Source organism: Mya arenaria, chromosome 2 (genome assembly GCF_026914265.1).
Source record: "Mya arenaria isolate MELC-2E11 chromosome 2, ASM2691426v1".
NCBI classification, from domain to species: Eukaryota; Metazoa; Mollusca; class Bivalvia; order Myida; family Myidae; genus Mya; species Mya arenaria.
In genome coordinates this window covers 58,258,508-58,280,228 of record NC_069123.1, presented here as the reverse complement: position 1 = coordinate 58,280,228, position 21,721 = coordinate 58,258,508, and the positions used below count along the sequence as shown (strand labels likewise).

The 21,721-nt window shown below is 35.4% G+C and overlaps 2 protein-coding genes across 4 annotated transcripts in view; both read left to right on the top strand.

The window, feature by feature from the left end:
• LOC128207825 (regulator of G-protein signaling 6-like) overlaps positions 1–6,932 on the top strand; it is a 74,401-nt gene extending 67,469 nt beyond the window's left edge. For all 3 annotated transcript variants that reach the window (XM_052911002.1, XM_052910984.1, XM_052910977.1), the window contains one exon: positions 1,526–6,932. In XM_052911002.1, the coding sequence (XP_052766962.1) occupies positions 1,526–1,745 (220 nt within the window). In that variant the 3' untranslated portion in view covers positions 1,746–6,932. The remainder of the gene's footprint in view (positions 1–1,525) is intronic.
• Positions 6,933–13,153: 6,221 nt separating this feature from the next.
• Positions 13,154–17,972, top strand: LOC128216239 (ovochymase-2-like). The gene is made up of 6 exons (XM_052922811.1): positions 13,154–13,449; positions 14,689–14,779; positions 15,230–15,338; positions 15,650–15,721; positions 16,581–16,732; positions 17,793–17,972. The coding sequence occupies exons 1-6, from the start codon at positions 13,154–13,156 to the stop codon at positions 17,970–17,972; spliced, it is 900 nt and encodes a 299-aa protein (XP_052778771.1).
• The last annotated feature ends 3,749 nt before the right edge of the window (positions 17,973–21,721 follow it).

The window sequence follows — 21,721 nt, the reverse complement described above, 5'->3', positions numbered from 1 at the left end:
GTGCGATCCAACACTACAATTAAAGCAATCCCGATCGCGCTAATTACCTATGTGTGCATGATATCAAAGAAGTGTTAATTAATGAGAAACAATTAAAGCAATCTCGATCGCGCTATTTACCTCTGTTTGCATGATATCAAAGAAGAGTTAATTAATGAGAAACAATTAAAGCAATCTCGATCGCGATATTTACCTCTGTTTGCATGATATCAAAGAAGAGTTAATTAATGAGAAACAATTAAAGCAATCTCGATCGCGCTATTTACCTCTGTTTGCATGATATCAAAGAAGAGATAATTAACGAGAAAAATGTGACGTACTTTTGCTCAAAATACAAACTAAGAACACGGGACTCATATAATGGACGTATTTCCTATCACAAATTACAACTCACAATTCACTTCCACGAAGCAACATTTAATTGTAGTGTTGGATCGCACTTTAATACAAACACATGTTTGGTGTTGATAGTTTGTAAGATTATTAAAGTTATCGCATTATCGAGTAGTCTCCCTTCTCTTATGTCGTGGCTTTTATTTGATATTGATATTGATTTTGGTATAGGTTTGTCTAGAATATTACTTATATAACCGGGAGGGCAAATGTCCGCCCCATCGAAAATGGAGGGGGGGCAAATGTCCGCCCCCTCGAACATTGAGGGGGGGCAAATGTCCGCCATGGTCCAAAAGGGGGGCAAACATCCGGGGGGGCAAACATCCGGGGGGGGCAAATGTCCTAGAATCACTGTAGTTACAGTGATTGGAGGGGTACTGTTGTTACAGTGATGGGAGGGGTACTGTTGTAACAGTGATGGGAGGGGAACTGTTGTAACAGTGATTGGAGGGGTACTGTAGTTACAGTAATGGAAAGGGAGCTGTAGTTACAGTGATTTGAGGGGTATTGTAGTAGCAGTGATGGAAAGGGTACTGTTGTAACAGTGATTGGAGGGGTACTGTAGTTGCAGTGATGGGAGGGGTACTTAAGAAATGTTGGTAGGTTTAGTAACAATGGTTGAAGGGTAGTTACAGAGACGGGTCAAGGATAGTAAAGTTATATTGCTGTTTCTGTTTTTGGGAAAAAAATACATAAATTAGGATTTTTTTTTAATCTCATTCCATTAAATCAACATCTTCAGACCCCAAATCTGTTAATCAAAAGAGCCAATCTACCTCTTTGGTACTGTCAGGGGTTCACGTGTTTGTATTTAATTGATGAGGTACAATGTACATGTATTGTTTATATTTGTGCTACATGTCCACAACTTGAATTCTCATTTGTCATTGACATGATTGACAAATGGTACAAATCTTTTAAAATGTTGATAGCTTTCGTTAGTATGCAGTCTGCATATTTTTATGTGGATGATGAATATTAACTCCATATGTTATGTGGTACTTATTGAGGATTTTTATATATACATGTAGATACCAGCATCAGCATGCTTTTCAGTAATGCTCATGTTTAAGAACTTGACTCACATTACCCAGAACTGATAACTCTCTTCTCTGTTGCTTTTAACTTTCAGGCAGACAAATTCTCCATCTTTAAGGAGACGCACAGAGAATGTTGAGAGCAAACTGATTGGGGGCATGGACCCTCGTCGCCGTAGCAACCTTGAGGTGCCCAGGGCATCTTACAATGCCACAGGGACGGATGCTTCTAGGAAATCTGAAGCCCTGGCTCCATGCATTGCCCTGAATGTGCCCCGCACCAACATCGTAACACCATGGGAGGGGGATACATAAGCCAATACTGGCTTGTTGCCCTCTCCTTAGAGATCAAGGCAGTCATGGTGATCAAACATGAGCGGGCTTCAAACTTTTGATAACAGAAAGGAATATGTTGTTTTGTTAAGTTTTCAGCTTGAAATTGTTAATCAAAGAATCCTTTTATTTCTCCTTTCGCCTACAGTCTAAAGAAATGATACTTGAAGTAGGTTGATGAATACTTTGTTTGAAACAGAGTATGTTATGGTTCTTCTTGAAAAGTGATCATTGTTAAATTTTTAAGTGTGTGAGTTCATTTTCTTAGATCCCATGTTTTTGATTGATAAATACTTGCAGTTTTTAACATCTTTATACAAAAAGTCTTAGTTGAAGCTGGTGTCCGAGAAACAAATTTGTCCGCAATTATACGTAACTACATTAAATAGCTGATACTTCATGTTGAAGAAACAGAAACCTTATTACTGGTATTCATGAGAAGATAATTTGATAATGGTTTTTAGTATTCTAATTTTCATCAATTTGTGAGTTTACTCATTTTTAGCTCATCTGTTTTTTAAATCAGTATTGTCATAGCCTTGGCAACTGCATTGTTATGCAAAAAATTAAACATTGGCCGTATCTCAAAAGCTTTTAAGATATTCAAATGAAACTTGGAAGACATGTTTCCAGAGACAGAACTTGTATCACATGTTTCCAGAGACAGAACTTGTATCACATGTTTCCAGAGACAGAACGTGTATCACATGTTTCCAGAGACAGAACTTGTATCACATGTTTCCAGAGACAGAACTTGTATCACATGTTTCCAGAGACAGAACGTGTATCACATGTTTCCAGAGACAGAACGTGTATCACATGTTTCCAGAGACAGAACTTGTATCACATGTTTCCAGAGACAAAACTTGTATCACATGTTTCCAGAGACAGAACTTGTATCACATGTTTCCAGAGACAGAACTTGTATCACATGTTTCCAGAGACAAAACTTGTATCACATGTTTCCAGAGACAGAATTTGTATCACATGTTTCCAGAGACAGAACGTGTATCACATGTTTCCAGAGACAGAACTTGTATCACATGTTTCCAGAGACAGAACGTGTATCACATGTTTCCAGAGACAGAACTTGTATCACATGTTTCTTGAGACAGAACTTGTATCACATGTTTCCAGAGACAAAACTTGGTACACATGTTGCCAGTGAAAATATTCACATGTGTAGCAAGCCCCATAACTCTGACTTAAATAATTGGTGATTTATGCCCCTTGTTTGACTGGAACAAAAACAGACGAGCTTAAGTGTTCACTGAAAGGCACTCTTGTCTCATTATCGCTGCTGTTGGTATTTTTCAGATGCAAATATGCACAATATGTAGGCACATTAAAATGCAAGCAATAGTGGATATGGCTTTTAATTTTAAAGCTTGTGATCTGTTCCTCCCACCACCCCCACCCACAACACCATTGCATTGACCAAGAGTTTTAATTTGCCTGGAATAAAATAGGAACATGTGTCTGATGGATTTGAAATGGTAGCCTGTTTGAAAATAGTTCCAAGTAAATTTTCTTGCCAGCTTGTTTTCTTCAGAATGGCTCTTACCTCTAGTCAGTTCTTGTGTTCATTTTACATTGTTAATGTTGAAAAAACAACAACAATTAAAAAAGCTGTGTCATATCAGGAATTGAATGTGATAAGGGTCTCATAGTTATTTGTTCAATTTCAATGCAAGTTTATCATGTTTCATGTTGTTGAAGCCCTTTAGAAATTAGTAGTGACCAGTTTAGTGTGATTATCGGCATCTGTCTCATTCAAGTTCAAATTGCTGTTTAAACATTGCATTAGTTTGCGAAAAGAAAAAAACAAAGAAAGAGACAAAGGGTTTATTTATGGATTTATTAGTTAATAATGTCAAAAGTGATTTGTGGTTAAATAAGATGATTTAAAATGCATACAATGCTTATAGCTAGCTAAAATCAGAAGCTTTATGCTTTGTTTGTTGGTGAATATTTTATACGTTGAAGAATTTATATGTATTAATAAAATCTATGTTAAAAAAATGCTTTTTTTAAAAGCCTTTTTTAAGGATGCCAAAAGTATATTTTATCTATAGTATTTGCAGCATAAAATTTTGATATAAATAAATGTAATAAGAAATGTAGTAAATATTTATAAGTACTTGTTAAAGTCTATGAATGTTTGTTTGCCATTATTTCGTTAGTCAAAAAGCTTAACAGATTTAGTAGGCTTTTTTTGTTACTGTAACGATTACATTTCAAATATACAACATTCCATTTTGTAGGTTAAATTCATTTGTGTAGAGTATTGTGGTTAGAAATATGTACTGTTCTCTTTTTCCTGTCATGTTGAGATCCATTGTTCTATGCATCTACCTACATGTGTGTTTGTTCATGCTCTTATATTCCTCATTATTCACCAAAGATAGTCTGAGAATATGGGCATTTCCTAAAACCATTTTGAGGGCCTTCCATAGTGCAAAAGCAGGTTGGGATGGATGGCCAAAAAATTAAAATGCTCCAAAGTTCATGCTTTATTTAGTTTTGAGGAACACTCTTTTTCAGTAGTAAAACATACATCCTTTGTGATATGTTTTGTGTAATAAGGAGATGACTAAATTGTAAGAAAAAATATTTTATCACATTTTGGATTTGCATTTTTGTTTCCAGAAGTCTTCTTGACAAAATAAATATGTTTTTGGGTCAAAATGCCCCAGACTTCCTTACCAACAATGTCAAGTGGTTTCTTGGTGATATATTTCCAACTAAGAAAAATATTCAATAATATAATGAAAAAAGAGGACCAGGTTACAGAAATGCCACATTTGCACTGTAGAAGGGCCTTAAAAGAAATATCCCGTAAAAGAAGTATAGCTTTAAAAGATTGTCTAAGTATTAATAGTGTAAATGATAACTTTATTTCAGTGAACATTGAAACATTGGGCGGATTATTCAGAACTTTGTTGATGTTAACAACATGATTAACAGCATCGTTGTTAACTTTAGAATGTAAAATATTTTACGATAGGCTTATATATTTGCATAAAGCACGTACAGCTGAAACAGTTGTTTCAAAAGATGTAAGAATCACTGCAGTCTATCAATAAACCAGTGCAGTAACAATTCTAATGTTAGCAACAATGGATGTTTCCAACGTTGTTAACTTTGACAAAGTTCTGAACAATCCTCCCATTGGGTGATAATCAGATTGAGAAAACTGTTAGGTAATTAATGCTTTAATCGACCAACGTATGATTACGAACCACATCAGACTTGACATGTTCTATACAACAGGGTATTATTGAGATCGATATCTGCCAGAACATTTGCAGATGTCAGTGCTGCTGTATGGGTGGTTTGAGATACACATAACTACTATGTGTATTGCATAGTGCCTTTTTGTGACAGTAAAATTTCTTGTGACTCTGCAGTTACCTTCCAAGTTCCTAATGGGTATGGATAATCAAAACATGTAAAGTTTCATTCAGAAGTTATCTCCCCATACTTACTTCATCGTACATTCCAACAGAAGTGTTCAAGACCTACTTCAGATGATTTCACTGTTAAAAGTGTTTAGAAAAGAAAACTTGACTATGTGTTTGTATGTCATCTTTTTTATAAGGCATTGGCCTAACTGATGCAGCTGGTAGTCTTTCATTTATGTCAAGCAAGACTAGTGTTTTTATTGTAATACTTCCGTAAGTCTCACTGCAGCGAAATCCTAACTATTAATATGCTATTTGTCTTTTGAAGAGGACTCGAGTCTCATTTACCAATTGAAGCAACATCATTTTATGAACAACAAGCATTTACTCAATAGCTCTGGTCATGGTCAAGATAAGTCTATACTCTAAAGCAGGAAGATTGGAGGGTACTCTAAAGCATGCAGGGAGATTGGAGGGTACTCTAAAGCATGCAGGAAGATTGGAGGGTACTCTAAAGCATGCAGGGAGATTGGAGGGTACTCTAAAGCATGCAGGAAGATTGGAGGGTACTCTAAAGCATGCAGGGAGATTGGAGGGTACTCTAAAGCATGCAGGGAGATTGGAGGGTACTCTAAAGCATGCAGGGAGATTGGAGGGTACTCTAAAGCATGCAGGAAGATTGTAATTCTGAGAACAAATTAGTCTTTAGACATGAGGATTGTAATGTTATGAACATTATGGGTCATCAAGAGTATGTCAAATATATTAGTAATGAACATGTTGCTTAACTTACTTATCACTTTCATATTACTTTTACATTCCCTCCCTGTGTTATTTCTTTTTTACACGGAGATGCCAAAACTTGAGTCAAATGTTGATCTCTATAAAAAAAAATGTGGACATTTGTTTCACAGTTATGCGGAGCTTTCTTTTTGTTTCCACTGATTATTGAATACTTGAGTTTTTATTTCAGAATAATAGTGATGGTTTTAACTTTAACAAATAAACAACCAAAACCTATTCAGGTATTATATTTATTCTACCAAGTTTTTTAATGGTATCAGTAGTGCTAGTCGTGTGTATTATTGTGCAATATTATAACTTTTCTAGTCTTTGCTTATACATTGCTTCATACTTTGTTGTAAGCTTATTGTCATTCATGAAGATTTGACTAATTTTTACTTTAAATACATGTTTAAAATACAAACAAATTGATAAATGTTTCACTGGTGTTTTTAAGAATTTTATATTTAAAATGAAATTAGTTTGTTCCTAAAAGGGTTTTATACATTTTATTTTGTGTTCTGTAATAATAGATGGCTGAAGTGACTTGTTAATCTCAATTATCCATGTCATGCTCATCTTTAATGCACTATTTAGTGCACTGCCAAAAAAAAGAGTCTAAAAATGGTCTATTCTTAGTTGTTAAATTAATTCTTCATTTAATGATCTGTATAAATATTTGTAGTATTGAATCATGAAGTATATACCAATTAAAAGCATTGCTCATACTTTGAATGGCTGAAGTTTATTTGTAGACCAAAATTTAATTTTACAAATGTCATTATCATTGTATATATTGTTTAATTGTTGACATTACATTCCCTGCTACCTTTTTATCCTATACTAAGTTGATTATTTATATGATTTCTGTATTTCCCTTTACAGCTGTTTTTCTGGCTATTCATACCAACAGTTTTAACTTACTTTTATACATTTATTATTCTATAGAACATGTAGACATTAAAATGGAAACATTCCAGAATATGCGTCATTTTTCAGTCCCACCGCACTGTATCAATGTATGATTGAAATGACCTCTATTTATGACCTTGACCTTCGAGTGTTCCTTGTAGTGTGTGATATCAGAGGTGCATTGCTAATGCAGTAAGCTCTAAAGTGCTCTGTCACCAACTTCTTTGCAACATAACAAGTAAGCTCTTCGTAATTCTGGTTGAGTAATTTGCTTGCTTTAATTTAAATTATTGTTATTTGAAGATTTTTTTAAAACCATAGACCTCCAGGAGGAGTTGGTAAACCTTTCCCCTCTTTTTCTAAGGGTTAATTTTATTTTTTAACAGAGCATTTGTAGAGCCTATGGTCCTTCCAAATAGCCCTCTGCGTATGGTCCTACCGAATAGTGCTGTGCGTATGGTCCAACCCAATTGTGCTCTGCCTATGCCATGGTCCTAACAAATAGCACTCTGCCTATGGTCCTACCAAATAGTGCTCTGCCTGTGGTCCTACCAATAGTGCTCTTCATAATTATGATCCTCTACCAAAAAGCACTCTCCTTATGGTCCCACCTAATAGTGCTCTGCCTACAGTCCTAATAAATACTGGTCTGGACCTAAAAGTGCTCTCCATGTTGTCCTTCCAAATAGTACTCTGCTTATGGTCCTACCAAATAGCTCTCTGCTTCTGGTTTTACTAAATAGTGCTCTTCCTATGATCTTATTGAAAAATACTCTGCCTATGGTCTTACTGATAGTGCTCTGCCAATGGTCCTACCAAATAGGGCTCTCCTCATGGTTTTACTAAATAGTGCTCTGCCTATGGTCTTACAGAATAAATAGTGCTATGCCTATGGTCGTACAGAATAGTGCTCTGCCTATGGTCTTACTGAATAGTGCTCCTCCTATGGTCCTACTGAATGGTGCTCTGTCTATGGTCTTACCGAAAAGTGCACTGCCTATGGTCTTACAGAAGAGCGCTCTGCATATGGTCTTACCAAATAGTGCTTTGCTTATGGTCTTACCAAATAGTGCTTTGCTTATGGTCTTACCAAATAGTGCTTTGCTTATGGTCTTAACTGAATAGTGCACTGCCTATGGTTTTACGGGGTAGTGCTCTGCCTATGGATTTACCGAATAGTGCACTGCTTATGGTTTTGCAGAAGAGAGCTCTGCATATGGTCTTACCAAATAGTGCTGTGCTTATGGTCTTACCAAAAAGTGCTCTGCCTATGGTGTTACAGAATAGTGCTCTGCTGATGGTCTTACAGAATAGTGCACTGCCTATGGTCTTACATAAGAGTGCTCTGCATATGGTCTTACTGAATAGTGCTCTGCTTATGGTCTTACCGAAAAGTGCTCTGCCTATGGTCTTACTGAATAGTGCACTGCCTATGGTGTTACTGAATAGTGTTCTGCCTATGGGCTTACTGAATAGTGCACTGTTTATGGTCTAACAGAAAGTGCTCTGCCTATGGTCTTAACACAAGTGCTCTGCCTACGGTCTTACAGAATAGTGCTCTGCCTATGGTCTTACCGAAAAGTGCTCTGCCTATGGTCTTACAGAAAAGTGCTCTGTTTATGGTCATATCAAAAAGTGCTATGCCTATGGTCTTACAGAAAAGTGCTCTGCTTATGGTCATATCAAAAAGTGCTATGCCTATGGTCTCACCAATGGTGCTCTGCCTTTTGTCTTACAGAATAGTGCTTTGCCTATGGCTTTACAAAAAAGTACTCTGCCTATGGTCTTACCCAATAGTGCTCTGCCTATTGTCTTACAGAAAAGTGCTCTGCCTATGGCTTTACAAAAAAAGTACTCTGCCTATGGTCTTACCCAACAGTGCTCTGCTTATTAAGCCTGTTTCTGGACTTAAAGAACATTAGCATAAGAAGAGTTACAGTCTTGACATGTCAGTTCAAGTATGCATTAGGCTTTACTTTAAGTTTTGATTGAATGACATGTACCTTCTGAACTATTATTTTGTATTAAATATTCCAACCAGATGAAATATACAGTTCAATTGGCTTTGACCTGTGAGCTAAGAACATTATAAATTAAGTTGATCGGAGTTATCCTGATTGTCATATTAACTAGTTTTTAAAGTCAAATATTTTACTGAAAACCAATGAAAACTAGACATTTGTTTTTGAAATAAAAAACTGGTCTCCCCATAATATGGACATTATGCATATCATCTCAGTACGGTATGTTTTATATAGTTATATGAACTTCAATTTCTGAGTCTGAAGACATCTCTATTTGGTGAATATTTTTAACAGTTTTTTACAGTTATTTAAAAAGAAAGAGAAATGTAGCAGACACAAAATAAAGTCATATGACCATTGACCAAGAAGTGTGACTTGACCTTCAACTGAACTGATTGTAACATGCGCTTTGCACATGTCCCCGATATGGTGAACATTTGATGAAAGTTATTTTAACGATACACAGTGGTTTATCATTGACCTATATTGTGGCCCTTTAAAGGCCACGATACACAGTGGTTTATCATTGACCTATATTGTGGCCCTTTAAAGGCCACGATACACAGTGGTTTATCATTGACCTATATTGTGGCCCTTTAAAGGCCACGATACACAGTGGTTTATCATTGACCTATATTGTGGCCCTTTAAAGGCCACGATACACAGTGGTTTATCATTGACCTATATTGTGGCCCTTTAAAGGCCACGATACACAGTGGTTTATCATTGACCTATAATGTGGCCCTTTAAAGGCCACGATACACAGTGGTTTATTGTCAGAATTGAGTAATAAACGCATGAATACCGGCATGTTAGCAAACCACTTTCAATGATAAAATATTATCTACAGTTCTATATCGTATCCTGAAACCAGCTTGCCCCACGCACAATTATTGTTGTCTGAGCATGAAACTTATCAAGTATATTAAATCGTAATTGAGGAAATCTTGTTACATGTATCAGTTAATTTGAGATCTAAAGCTTGACTAGAAGGAACATAGGACGGTCATACATCTTAAAAAATATTTTCTGTCACCATAACATAATTATTTACACACTTGGAATGTGAAATTCTCTAAAATTAAAAGAAATGTACTTTAAATAGAGAAACAGATATCTTACGAGAAATTAAAAAGCTACCATTTTGTGCATGTTTGAGGTTGAAATAAAAGAAATGGCGCTAGTGGACAATTTACAGGCATAGGAAAAAGTTAACATCTTCCTTGTGTTGGCACCTTTTTGCAAACTCACTGCAAAACACATTTTTTTATACATGTGTTTATTATGCGTGATATGATTTTTAATCACAATATTTATCTATTGAATTTGATAAAAATCAACGCTTTTATGACAATTTTAAGACATATCGAATTTTGAAATAAAAGAGCGAACATAATGCGGGTAGAATTGTTATTTCTACCAGTTAATCTATGAGAAAACATTATTTTTTTTATCAGAGAACGTTTACATATCTTTAAAATAATGTCAAATATTGTACCTTAAAGTCGACCAAATCGTGGAAAAAGTACTGGTTTTTAACCCAGGAGTATTTTACACTGTTCCATGTTTCTGGTCGGTGAGTGTTTTTTTTTTTGTGTTCTATGTCTTTGGCGTTGACCCTGTGCCATTAGACGCGTTTATTTTAAACTTTCGACTTATGTGCTTGTTTCTGTAGTTTTTCATATGAATGATGTTAAAAAACTAGCTCATGGATTTCGCTTTTTATAAATTCTGATAAAACAACCTAGATATGACTGGGAATTGCAGTCGTTTCTATTATATGTCACTTATATGGCATTTAAAACGTCGCGTTTAAGCCATAATGTATCCAGAATATGGAGCAGGGATATCTCCAGAAACTAAAACAAACAAACATAAAGAATTTTTTTTGACGATTTACGAATTTGCAGTTAAAAGGCAAGCCAGTCCAGTTTCAATTCATACAGAAAATAACTTACTATATATGTAAATTAAAATAAGCTATTCTATTGGTTAGTTATCATTTTAAGAAATAATTGTTTCTCATTTGTGATAAGAAGATTGTAAACTGTATTTATTTACAGCATAGAAACTGCGATATTTTATCGCACTACCCTCGTCATGACAATTCTTAAAGTTCAAATTTAATTAAAAAAACACCAGAAACGTATTAATTATGTTTATCATGCCCGTAACCAACCACCTGCAGCCAAAAGTATTTATGATTGAACTGATAAATTCATTGAGTCATACTTCCATCATTATTAAACTGGAAATTTTCGTTTATATGAAATTGGTATATGCATTTTCCATTTGTACTGACACAAAGCATTAAGGATGGATTTAATTATTTATTTTCTTATAACGTTACTTGTATTTGGTAAGACTGCATCAATTTTATTTTGCCTTTATTCGGCATGCAAATAATTGTTCCATTTTAATACTCGTTTTTACATATTCAGTGTTCACAGACAGAAAGCAATGTAAATTGTCGTAAACATATTATAATACAGATTCTTGACAAAATAGAATACATGTAACCATATATATAAATAGTCAAGGAAAAACGTATAAGTAAGTTAAATTAAAAACATACAAGAAGGTATCAAAAAGAAAAGAAAAAAAAAGAAGATACATATCAAAATCAAACTGTGAGATATATAACAAATAGAGTAATGTTATATTATGGGAGGTTATTTGCAAATGCCATTATACTTGAAAGATCTAAACGATATTATTCATATAAGAATTTCTTAACAGAAATGCTCGATTTATAAAATAACGCAAGCTACTTAGTATGCCTACGTTTTTTTTCTAGCACTAGTTCGATACATAGGACATATTGTGATAAAAAAATGTCTTCTCAATCATTAGACTTACGAACAGTACCATAACGTTGAGCTCTCTTTATTCTATTTCGGCCACATCGGCCGGTTTCTATATAAGTTTATGAGATCACAATCATTGCTAAGACAAAGACATTTTTAGTTTCTATGGTAAAACATCTAGGTAATGTTCAATTTCAATATGTGCATAGAGTATTATTATTGCTTATCCCTTCATATCATGATTGCTTGAAACATCGAGCACTCAATTCTTGAACATAATACAAAAATCTTCAAATTAACTGAATTTTGATTTAACCACACATATGAGAAACCATACAATAACTTGACCTTATTGGCCCAGTTGTTACAATGATCAAGACGTCCTAACATGTAACTATTCAATCCGTTAGTGATAATGTTGTCGGTAGAAATAGTTTTACACCAACAGTTTAATATCCTAGCATATCTGTTGACGTATAGACGGCATCAACTCATTTCACCGTAAACGGCTATGTTGCATACACTCGTTTTAACACAAAGAATACATTTACAAAATTTAAGGTGAATACGCTCGATCTCTTTGGATTTAGAAAATCCCCATATCTCAGACTCATGATTAAACGTGGTCCCAACAAAAGCGTCTAACAATTGACATAGAACGCAAGGCTCAAAATTTAACGCTTTGTATTATTTCTAAGTACATATAGAGCCTCAAGACCTTTCCCTGCTATGGATTCTTGGTTTAAAACAAAAGACCCGGTAAAGTTAAAAACTGTTTCCAGGTACCTAATTCATCAACTGTTTCAAGATATTTATAAGGTACCTTTTGCGAAATACCATTATCTTTGTCTGTTCTATATTAACTTCAAGAGTCCCCATTTCAAAAAATAAACCTGCAACAAATTTAAGCTATTTTGTAATTCATCAACAGTATTGCCAACAAATACCATAAAGCTCAATATCATCATTATGCAATTGGGCTGGAATACAGAACACTGCATAAATAAAATACTGCATCATTGGACAAAATCTTACTTTGAACACAAAAGATGTTTGTTTGCCATTTCTACTGTACAAAAATACACTGTAGTAGATATTTTAAAATAATTAAGAGTCTCGACGTAACCATCTTAGTGTTTGGCGCGAATGTCTTTAACTAGCAAGCGCGCATGCGCGATCGACTGAAATAACCAATTAATGATTAATGGAATGTTGGCTGACGTTTCGGTCAGAAGCTTTCTAAATGATCAAACCAGATTTCGTCCGGTGATTCCATTGGCGGAGACAACGACGTAATCACTAAGTGAACTTCATGGACTTATTTGCTTTAATATTTTTCTGCTGAACTAGCCACCAGTTTTGAATGAAAAATTTTGATCTCTCATTTAAAAAAAACAAGCTGAAAAGCATTGGCTACTTTTAACAAATAACAGGATCCTAAAGTTGTTTTTGAAATTTGAATGGTTTCAATAAATATCAAACATTCTGGTGATTTGGTGGCATATGCTTTGTATGTATTCATAGCTGGCTTTGTTTCGACAGCAGGTACAACCGTACGGCCCGGAGCTGCCCGGGCACAAAACCACGCGGAAGGAAACGCGTCGCGTTATATCGTGGGTGGAGATCCAACCTACCAAGGGGAGTTTCCGCATCATGTGGCGATATTACTAGACGACGAATTCGTATGTGGAGGAACAATTCTTGACGAGTTTCATGTTCTCACCACTGCATACTGCCTCTTCCCGAATGGACTTGCGTAATAATAGTTTCATCGTCAACTTTCTTTAACACTATATATTTATATTTTATTTTTTATTATGTTACATGTTTTCGCTGGCTGTTTATCCCCTCAAAACGAAGTTTTGAATAAGTTGCCGGAGCGGTTATCTGTCCGTCTGTCAATACATGTACATTTTTGTATGTTGATGATATTAGATGCCTCTCTGCGATGTAGGTCAGATTGATCATAAACGTGGTCTAAAAGACAGTCTTCTTCTTGCAGTGCATGCATGTACGTGCCAATAACATTCGCACATGCGTATGTTTTGTTAGTCAGTAATTGCATATACGATAAGAGCTACCATACCCCTATTGACATATTTATTGCACTAACATTATGGAACGAAATTGGATATGAAACATACGCAGGCATTTTCCTCTCGCTTTAAGACTAAACCCTTATATCTAATTTCATGGTATAGTTCAGTGCAATGATGGTGGCATATTATTGCCGTTAGATAACCTATTCACGTTCGCAAACTGTTTCGTTTTTTTGTGTTACTCAAACGATATATAGAAGATGAATACCACTTTGTCATAATATGGCGATAACTATGTGACTTATTGAGTTGCATAATCGCAACTTGGCACCTTCAATCCTGTTTTAGCTGTAACGGCAGTAATATGCCACCATACGGAATAGATGAGTACATAGATATTGATAAAAAGAACGTATCTGCTTACGCATGCCATTTTGCATGCATGTCGCAAGGACCACAGTGGCTTGATGACAAAGGATCATTAAAGTCATAATAATTCAGTTCAACTTGCCAAAATTATATTTTACTCATACTTGAACATGAGCCTTTGTCATCAAGCCACTGTGGCAAAGACGCTAATTCTACCAGCATTAAAAGGCACACGTGCCAGTGTTGGAAGTGTTGTAAAAGTCGTGAAGATCGTATCACTAGAAATGTTTAAATGGAGATTCTGTGCAGAAAATTATTAATGAATGTTGTGCTTCATACTCGTACTGTCAATCTTCTCATTTTTCTCTGTCCATAAAAAATATGTTTAATTGAAATTTTCGTATTGTAAACAAATGCATCTCAGAAAATGTTCATAACCACTGATTTTGCTTGTATATTACGTACGTAAATACGCATGAACCTGACCGCATGCCATGGATGGTTAACATGGTAAATGGTATTTGCTACGACAAAGAACCAAAGAGTATACTTAAGACTCCGTGGCTATGTTAATCCCCGTGTTTCAGCAATGGTGTATACAAGGTGTTTGCCGGCGTATGGCGCCCTGATCAACCAGATCCTGTTGCTCAACAATGGACCGTTGAAGATTACGTTGTGGTAACGTGTTAATATAATTATTGTCATATATGCATTATGTCTCATGTTTTCTGGGATTGTGGAGAACATTTTACCAAATGATTATTTGGTCAAGAGTCCACCATGCAACAAAGAGTCTTTGTGTTTGAGCTCTACTATCAAATATACCTCGATAATGGTTTCTACCCAATCGTAACAACTCGGCCATCTCCGGCAAGCTTCGAGCCATATCTTGATACTAGCCGAGGAGTTCCGATTGGGTTTCTACCAAGAGAACCGGCTCGACAACGATTCATAACAATATAACTATATATCTATGAAAAATACCACGACAACCGACATCATTTCTTACAAATCTGCGAGAAATACAGTTCGGTGTGATATTCGTAAATAATGAAAATTGATTTTTAATATGAAGTTTTCATAGTTTATTCATATACATTATACACAGCGTTATTATTCGTTTTACAGCACTCTCAGTTTGATGTGAATGACTATGCATCGCCAGATATTGCCGTTCTACGAATTGGCTACGGCTTCACTTTCAACAAGTACGTGGGACCAGCGGCAATACCAAGAAGTAAGAGTGTGATATATGTGATACTAGTATATCTGTGTTGCACGTGTACTCATTTCGTGATTGTCATAGGAGTTCCGAATGCCTTTTCTCTTCCACCACTATTTTTGCATTCGCGTTGGACCAAAATAATTGATAGCTTATTTGTTTGGCACATAAACAATATTATGCATACACCGGAAAAGCAAAATCTTACTGTGTATTGTCTTACAACAGGTGAGCATTAGTTAGATAATCCTGAACATAAATGTAGCTTTTGATTATAATTGAATAAATCAGTATTATTTATAGTGTCTACCACGTGTATGTTTCAGCACGGGAAGAGGAGCAAAAAGTGCGACATATCGGCGACTGCGCTGTTGTCGGTTATGGCCGCACCAATGAGGGTTTGAGTTTTCAGTATTTCTTAGAAAGATGTCCATGATACTAACGGATCGAATGAGGGCTTTTCGTGGGCTTTTAATGTTTAAAATGGGAGAAAATTAGCAATATAATCGCACAGTGCTATTTAATGTTAATTAATTCTTCCAACATCCAAATTATAATGTTTATGTGACCTTAGCTCATAACAGCTTACTGAACCTGGTTAAAACCTTATGCAATTTAGGTCCACTTTATCAACGAGCGGGCGGATGATCACGAATTTCAAATACATACGTAATCAAATTAAAAATTGAACTTTCAATTGATCAGACTGACCAATAAAGATCTTAGTTTCGAAATAAATGGTATAACTATAGAGATATAGTAATTGAAAAAAGCGATCGACCGATATGTTCATTGACAAGATGGCTGGCTTCCTTATATAGCAAAGTAATGAAAGTATGACAATAAAGCAAAAAAAAATCGGCTCAGATATTTATTGAAACGGTCCGGAAGTTATTTAAGATGGTTTAGACTTGGACTGAATGACATTGTCTTCATTTGAATAGCTTTTAAAAAATATTATTTTCTATTTTCATACCACATTTATATTTTCAACATTTCTTAATGAATATGAACAATTGTTTTGTGTCCAGTTTAGAATATGTATTGCGGCCATGGATTGCCAAAGCTTTACAGATTCTCTCTGCTAGTGAACAGGTAGAGGGCTGTTGTTTTAAGTGTTTTAAATTGGTACTGTTAACATTGTTTTTCAAGCACAACAGTGGACAGAAAGTCTTTTTTTCAGCGTGATAATGCATGCATAGAGCTTTTGTCACGCTGGTTTTCTCCATAATCTTGAATATCACGGCGTGTTTCCAGCAAAAGAAAAGTACCCGAACAAACTACGAAAGATCGAAGGACTATTTCTTCGTAACTTCAAAACATGTAACTCGGCACTAAGAAAGTCAGGAGCAGGCGGGATGTCCAGAACCCAGATGTGCTCGATCAACCCGCCGAAAAACGTGTGTGTGGTGAGTACTTTAACATACATATATCATTCATTTTCCTGAAATAAACATATTTAGGGATCTCTCTAGCCTTCGAAGTAGATGTTCCAAAATCTTGACCGTCGAGAACAAAATACACACGTGCATGTAATACATAAACTGAAGTGGAGGTCGTAATACTGTCCGTCTAAAAAAAAATCTTTAAAAAAAAGATATACAAAGTAGATGGAATTATGTTTTCGGAAGGAAACTATCCCGCAAAATAACACATATCTATTTATACAGTTTTATTAGATATATGTGCATTCTCCTCGATGATGAGATTAAGCAGTAAAATAACAAGAACTGTTGTAGGACAGCACGCAGCACTGAATACAATAATGATGTAGCATGTGCCTGCTAAAGCAATAAAAAAAGGTCAACAAGAAGCGCCACGATGTGACCAAACTAGATTTTCAATGATTGACAGAACTTCAGGCTTTGTAGTGAGACTCAGTATCAGCTGTTTTTTCCCCCATTTTTAATAACATTGACCATGACATTGGCCCTAGGCGCCCCAAACACAATCACATGAAAGTCCTCCATAAACTCTTCCTAAATATATAGTTTGGTGACAATATGTTAACCCTAACTTAAGTTACGTTTTTAATAACAGTGACCTTGACCCTAGAGGCCCCAAACGCAATCCCATTAAAGATCTCCATAAACTCTTCATATACACCGAGATTGGTCGCAATATGTAGACCCTACCTTAAGTTATTCAATACCAACTTTTTTCTATTTATAGTAACAATAACCTTGACCTTGATCATAGTGGCCCCAAACGCAATTCCGTGAAAGGTTTCTTTAAACTCTTCTTATATACCAAGATTGGTCACTATATATATGTCAAACCAAATAAAAGTTATTCGATACCATAGAATGCCAACCTGCCTTTACCAGAGTTTATAGGTTGAACCAAATTCATGTTTGTTCGCGATGGAATAAAGTTCTTTTTTGGCGTGGCTGTATAACATTGGTTATGGACCAATCAAATGTTGTGAATAAAAATAAATATTAACCCATGAAGTAACTTCATCTATAGGGTGACGGAGGAGGAGCGTTGGTGTGCCGGAAACCAAACACGGGGGACCAATTGGTGGTGGGAGTAACTTCGTTCATCCTCTCACCATGCAGGACCACCGGCACCGCCTACTATATGCGCGCCTACCGTTTCAGGCAATTTATACAGAGGGCGATTGCAAAGATGGACAACAGGGCCTAATCTTCACCATGTTTTGTAAGGGTGCCTACGATTGCACTTATTACTATAAAATAAAATACTGATTAGTTTGAGATGGTTTGTTTGCATGTCCTTATGTTTTAAACACCTATTTTTCAATACTGTTGAGCAAAATTTCATCAGATAAGTCAGCACTGAAGTTCAGCAGTAAAGCAATATATCACACAACCCTTTATCAGGATGATTCAAAGTAGTATACAACAAAATCCACTGCAGAGATATTGTATAATGGCTTCAATGTGATCTACATATGTACATTTTTCACCTGGCATGATTCATATTCAAGTTAGAACTGAAATTTTAAACGACCACTTATCTACTATAGTTCACATGATAAGTAGTATAATTTATTCACATCTTATAAAAAAATATTTAGAATAAAAATCTTATTTACTATAACCTTACAGCCCATTAGTTACATATAATATAAAGATGATCATTTTATAAACGTTTCCGTTATAACAACTTTCAAAATCAATTATAATGTAAAATGTAACACAATAGAATTATAACACATTTGCTTATAATGCGGAAGAGTAAATTTTGTCGAGAAAAAGTGTCAAGATTCACCATGAACAAGAAAAACCAATCCATTCATATATTTAATCCCTGCATGCATTTCAAGTATTACTTCAAAAATATAAAACACTACTTATGTTATGCTCAAGTCTAAGGTACGGTGTATGACGGCATCAGTTTTGGTAATAGCCAACAAGAATAGTTTTCTGTATGCTGATTGGACGCTGCTTACTGTCAAAATTATGTTTGTCACGAACGGATGAAAACTTGAATGCTATACATGCTTAGTTTACACATTTGTATGTCCAGTAAAAGTGTTTTCTGTAAAAAACAATATGCACGGAAACAAAAAAAAAAAGAATGTCCAGAAAATATCCAGACTCGAATATGTGACTATTCAAAGAGCATCAGTCGTAGATTCGACTGTAGGGGAGCCGTGTAGGCTTGGGCTGTCATACCACTATGCTAAAATAGCATAGCATACGAGATATACGAATAAGTCAACACCTAATTAAATATCATTTAAAATTGACCACAACCAACAAGATCAATGACTGAAAGTGTTTTTTTTTTCGTATACCAAGTCTGTACTTGCTTATGTTGTTTTGTTAATTAAAACAATATTAACAATAGATTATGTCTTAATCTTGTCAAATGAACGTGTTATTATGTCAGGGTGTTGTACGTGGTAACTTTTCCTTAAAACAACACGTTAATTTGGCCTGATAGCATATCTTGTGGACAAGAAAGCATGTGTTTTGCATATAATTTCACGCTTATTTGACAAGTTTAGTTTTAAACGTGTTATAAAAAAGAACTTTTTTTGCATTTTTTTTATAAAAAGTCTGTCAGTAGAAAAAAAACGCGATATTTATTGTTGCATCGGCGCATCTTTTTCCTTGAAACTATAAAGGTTAAACTATAAAAAGTACTGTTAAAAAAGATAGTGCGATACCTTAGCAAACAAATATCGTGTTGTTTCTTTTTAATTATCAAATGCAGAAAAGGCGTGGGGCAGGATCGCGATGGCCCTTATAAGATTTCGAACAAAATCGGTAAGCGACACCTCGTCTTACTAATTCCACAAAGAAAACGCGACACTTGTTTGTTTCAATTCCGCAGTTTTATTTCAAATTCGTGTTTCAATTCCGCAGTTTTATTTCAAATTCGTAGTACTTTGTTAAGGACCTCTATTGTATTTGAATAAGAAATTCGATAAAAAAGGGTTCTAGGTGTCTTTAAATCATATTACATCTTTTATGCACATTGTTTTCATTATCACGGACTGTCACTTGGTATGTTTTCAACAACAACATAAAGTATGTTTTAACATTATAAGAATAAAATGGACAATACATCGGCTGAACAGTTTGACATAATACCATGTCCGTTAGACATCATTCACATGTTGCTAAGACATGTTAACTTGTGAACTAGTAAGGCATTATAACACGTCAGTCTGACAAAGTTACTTGTCTGTTAGACATAATACACCAGTCAATTGTTACCACGGCCCACAGGCTACCTTTCGGGGTGGCCACGCAGTGCCGAGTGAATGGGTTTTGTCTTCGCGCCAGATATAGCGGGGAATGGGCCTTACCTATGGTCCCTGGGGTGCGGGGGCAATTGGCGGGGATTTTACCATCAGTTTGTCTACGCAGGGCGGAGATTTTTCACCCAGACTTGGTTGACCGTAAGTCAAAGTCCCCGAGGGGGGGGGGGGGGGGCACGGTCGGTTCCATATGGAAATATATTTATGAGACAACTAAGTGTGACCTTTACCTTGAAAGTACATGTCTGCACTTCAGCAGATAGAGGGAACAGATATGTTTGACGAGTTATTTGAAAAATGATTCCATTATTACATATTATGGGTTATGATATGGCTACGACTATCTGACTTTGACCCATGTGTGCGGCTTATAACCTGCATATGAGTGCGGTAAGATAATGACTTACTGGTATTGCCAATTTCGTTCGAAAACATGGATTCTAGATCTACATAATAATAATTAGTATATCAATCCCTGAATCGGTTGAGACACGAACTAGAGACAGACAGTCACACATTCAAAGCAACAGCCATTATGCTCTCCGATAAACATTTTAATTTAAGTTATTTATTGGATAAAAATGTCTACGTCTCTGTAAAGGGTTCGACAGTACAGGAAGATAGATAGATAGATAGATAGATAAAATATCTACTACGTTGCACAAAATAACTTAAACTGATGTTGATCAGTCACCATCTCTAATAAAATTGCGCGTACTGTTATCCTTAGTTGATTACGAACATTACCGATATCATCTTCGGCTGGGCCCGTCGATAAATATGGCGGGAAAGATTGTCAGACGGGATGCTGATTCTGAGCAGTACCAGCCATGTCCAAGAGTATTCACGATTTACGCAGACAATCGACCCTACCGTCATATTTGGTGACTGGAAACAGTTGAGTACATTGTTTAATTTTAGTCAAAGTAATGCTTATTTGCAACATAAGGTTTGTTACATTTGTTCAGACTTTTTTTTTTAAATAATTACAATTTTCTAAACTTTATTTATATAGTGAGCAACTATTTGGTTCAGTACACAGTCATTTCAGTGGATATTACTGTGTCTGTTTGGCATGTGAAGTTAATTTGTTCTAAAAATAATTACATTTTCTTATTGTAATGATTTTTAGATTATGGCCAATATGGGCAAAGTCCCTTCCCTGTGAACTCTTATTTAAAAATATGGTATTCATTTTTTCTTACAGTTCATCAAGAAAAACCTCCATTCTGGGCAAAAAGTTGTCCCTAAACCAATACATTTTTAGGGGGGTCTGGGGTACTCCCCAATGAAATCTATAACAATTTCTAGTAAGAAATGATGTATTTGAGTGTTATAGCTTTCTTTCTCCAATGTTGATATAAAGTTAATTTGGATGAAAAAGATGCTGCTGCTGCTGTTGGTGTTGCTGCTGATGATGATCATGACTTGGCATGTTAAATAGATGTCAGTTTTTGTTTTAATGAAAATCATCAACAGTTCAATGGTTAGCCTGGCATATTCCTGAATATTCTTGGGATTTTCTTTACATACCTCAGCATCTTTAAGCCTTAGGTTATAATAGTAACTGCTGGCATATTTGGGTAATTGATTAAAAAATAAAAAGGGCTTCTTGTTATATGTTTGCATGTATAAAATCAATTAATTACATGGTGTTTTG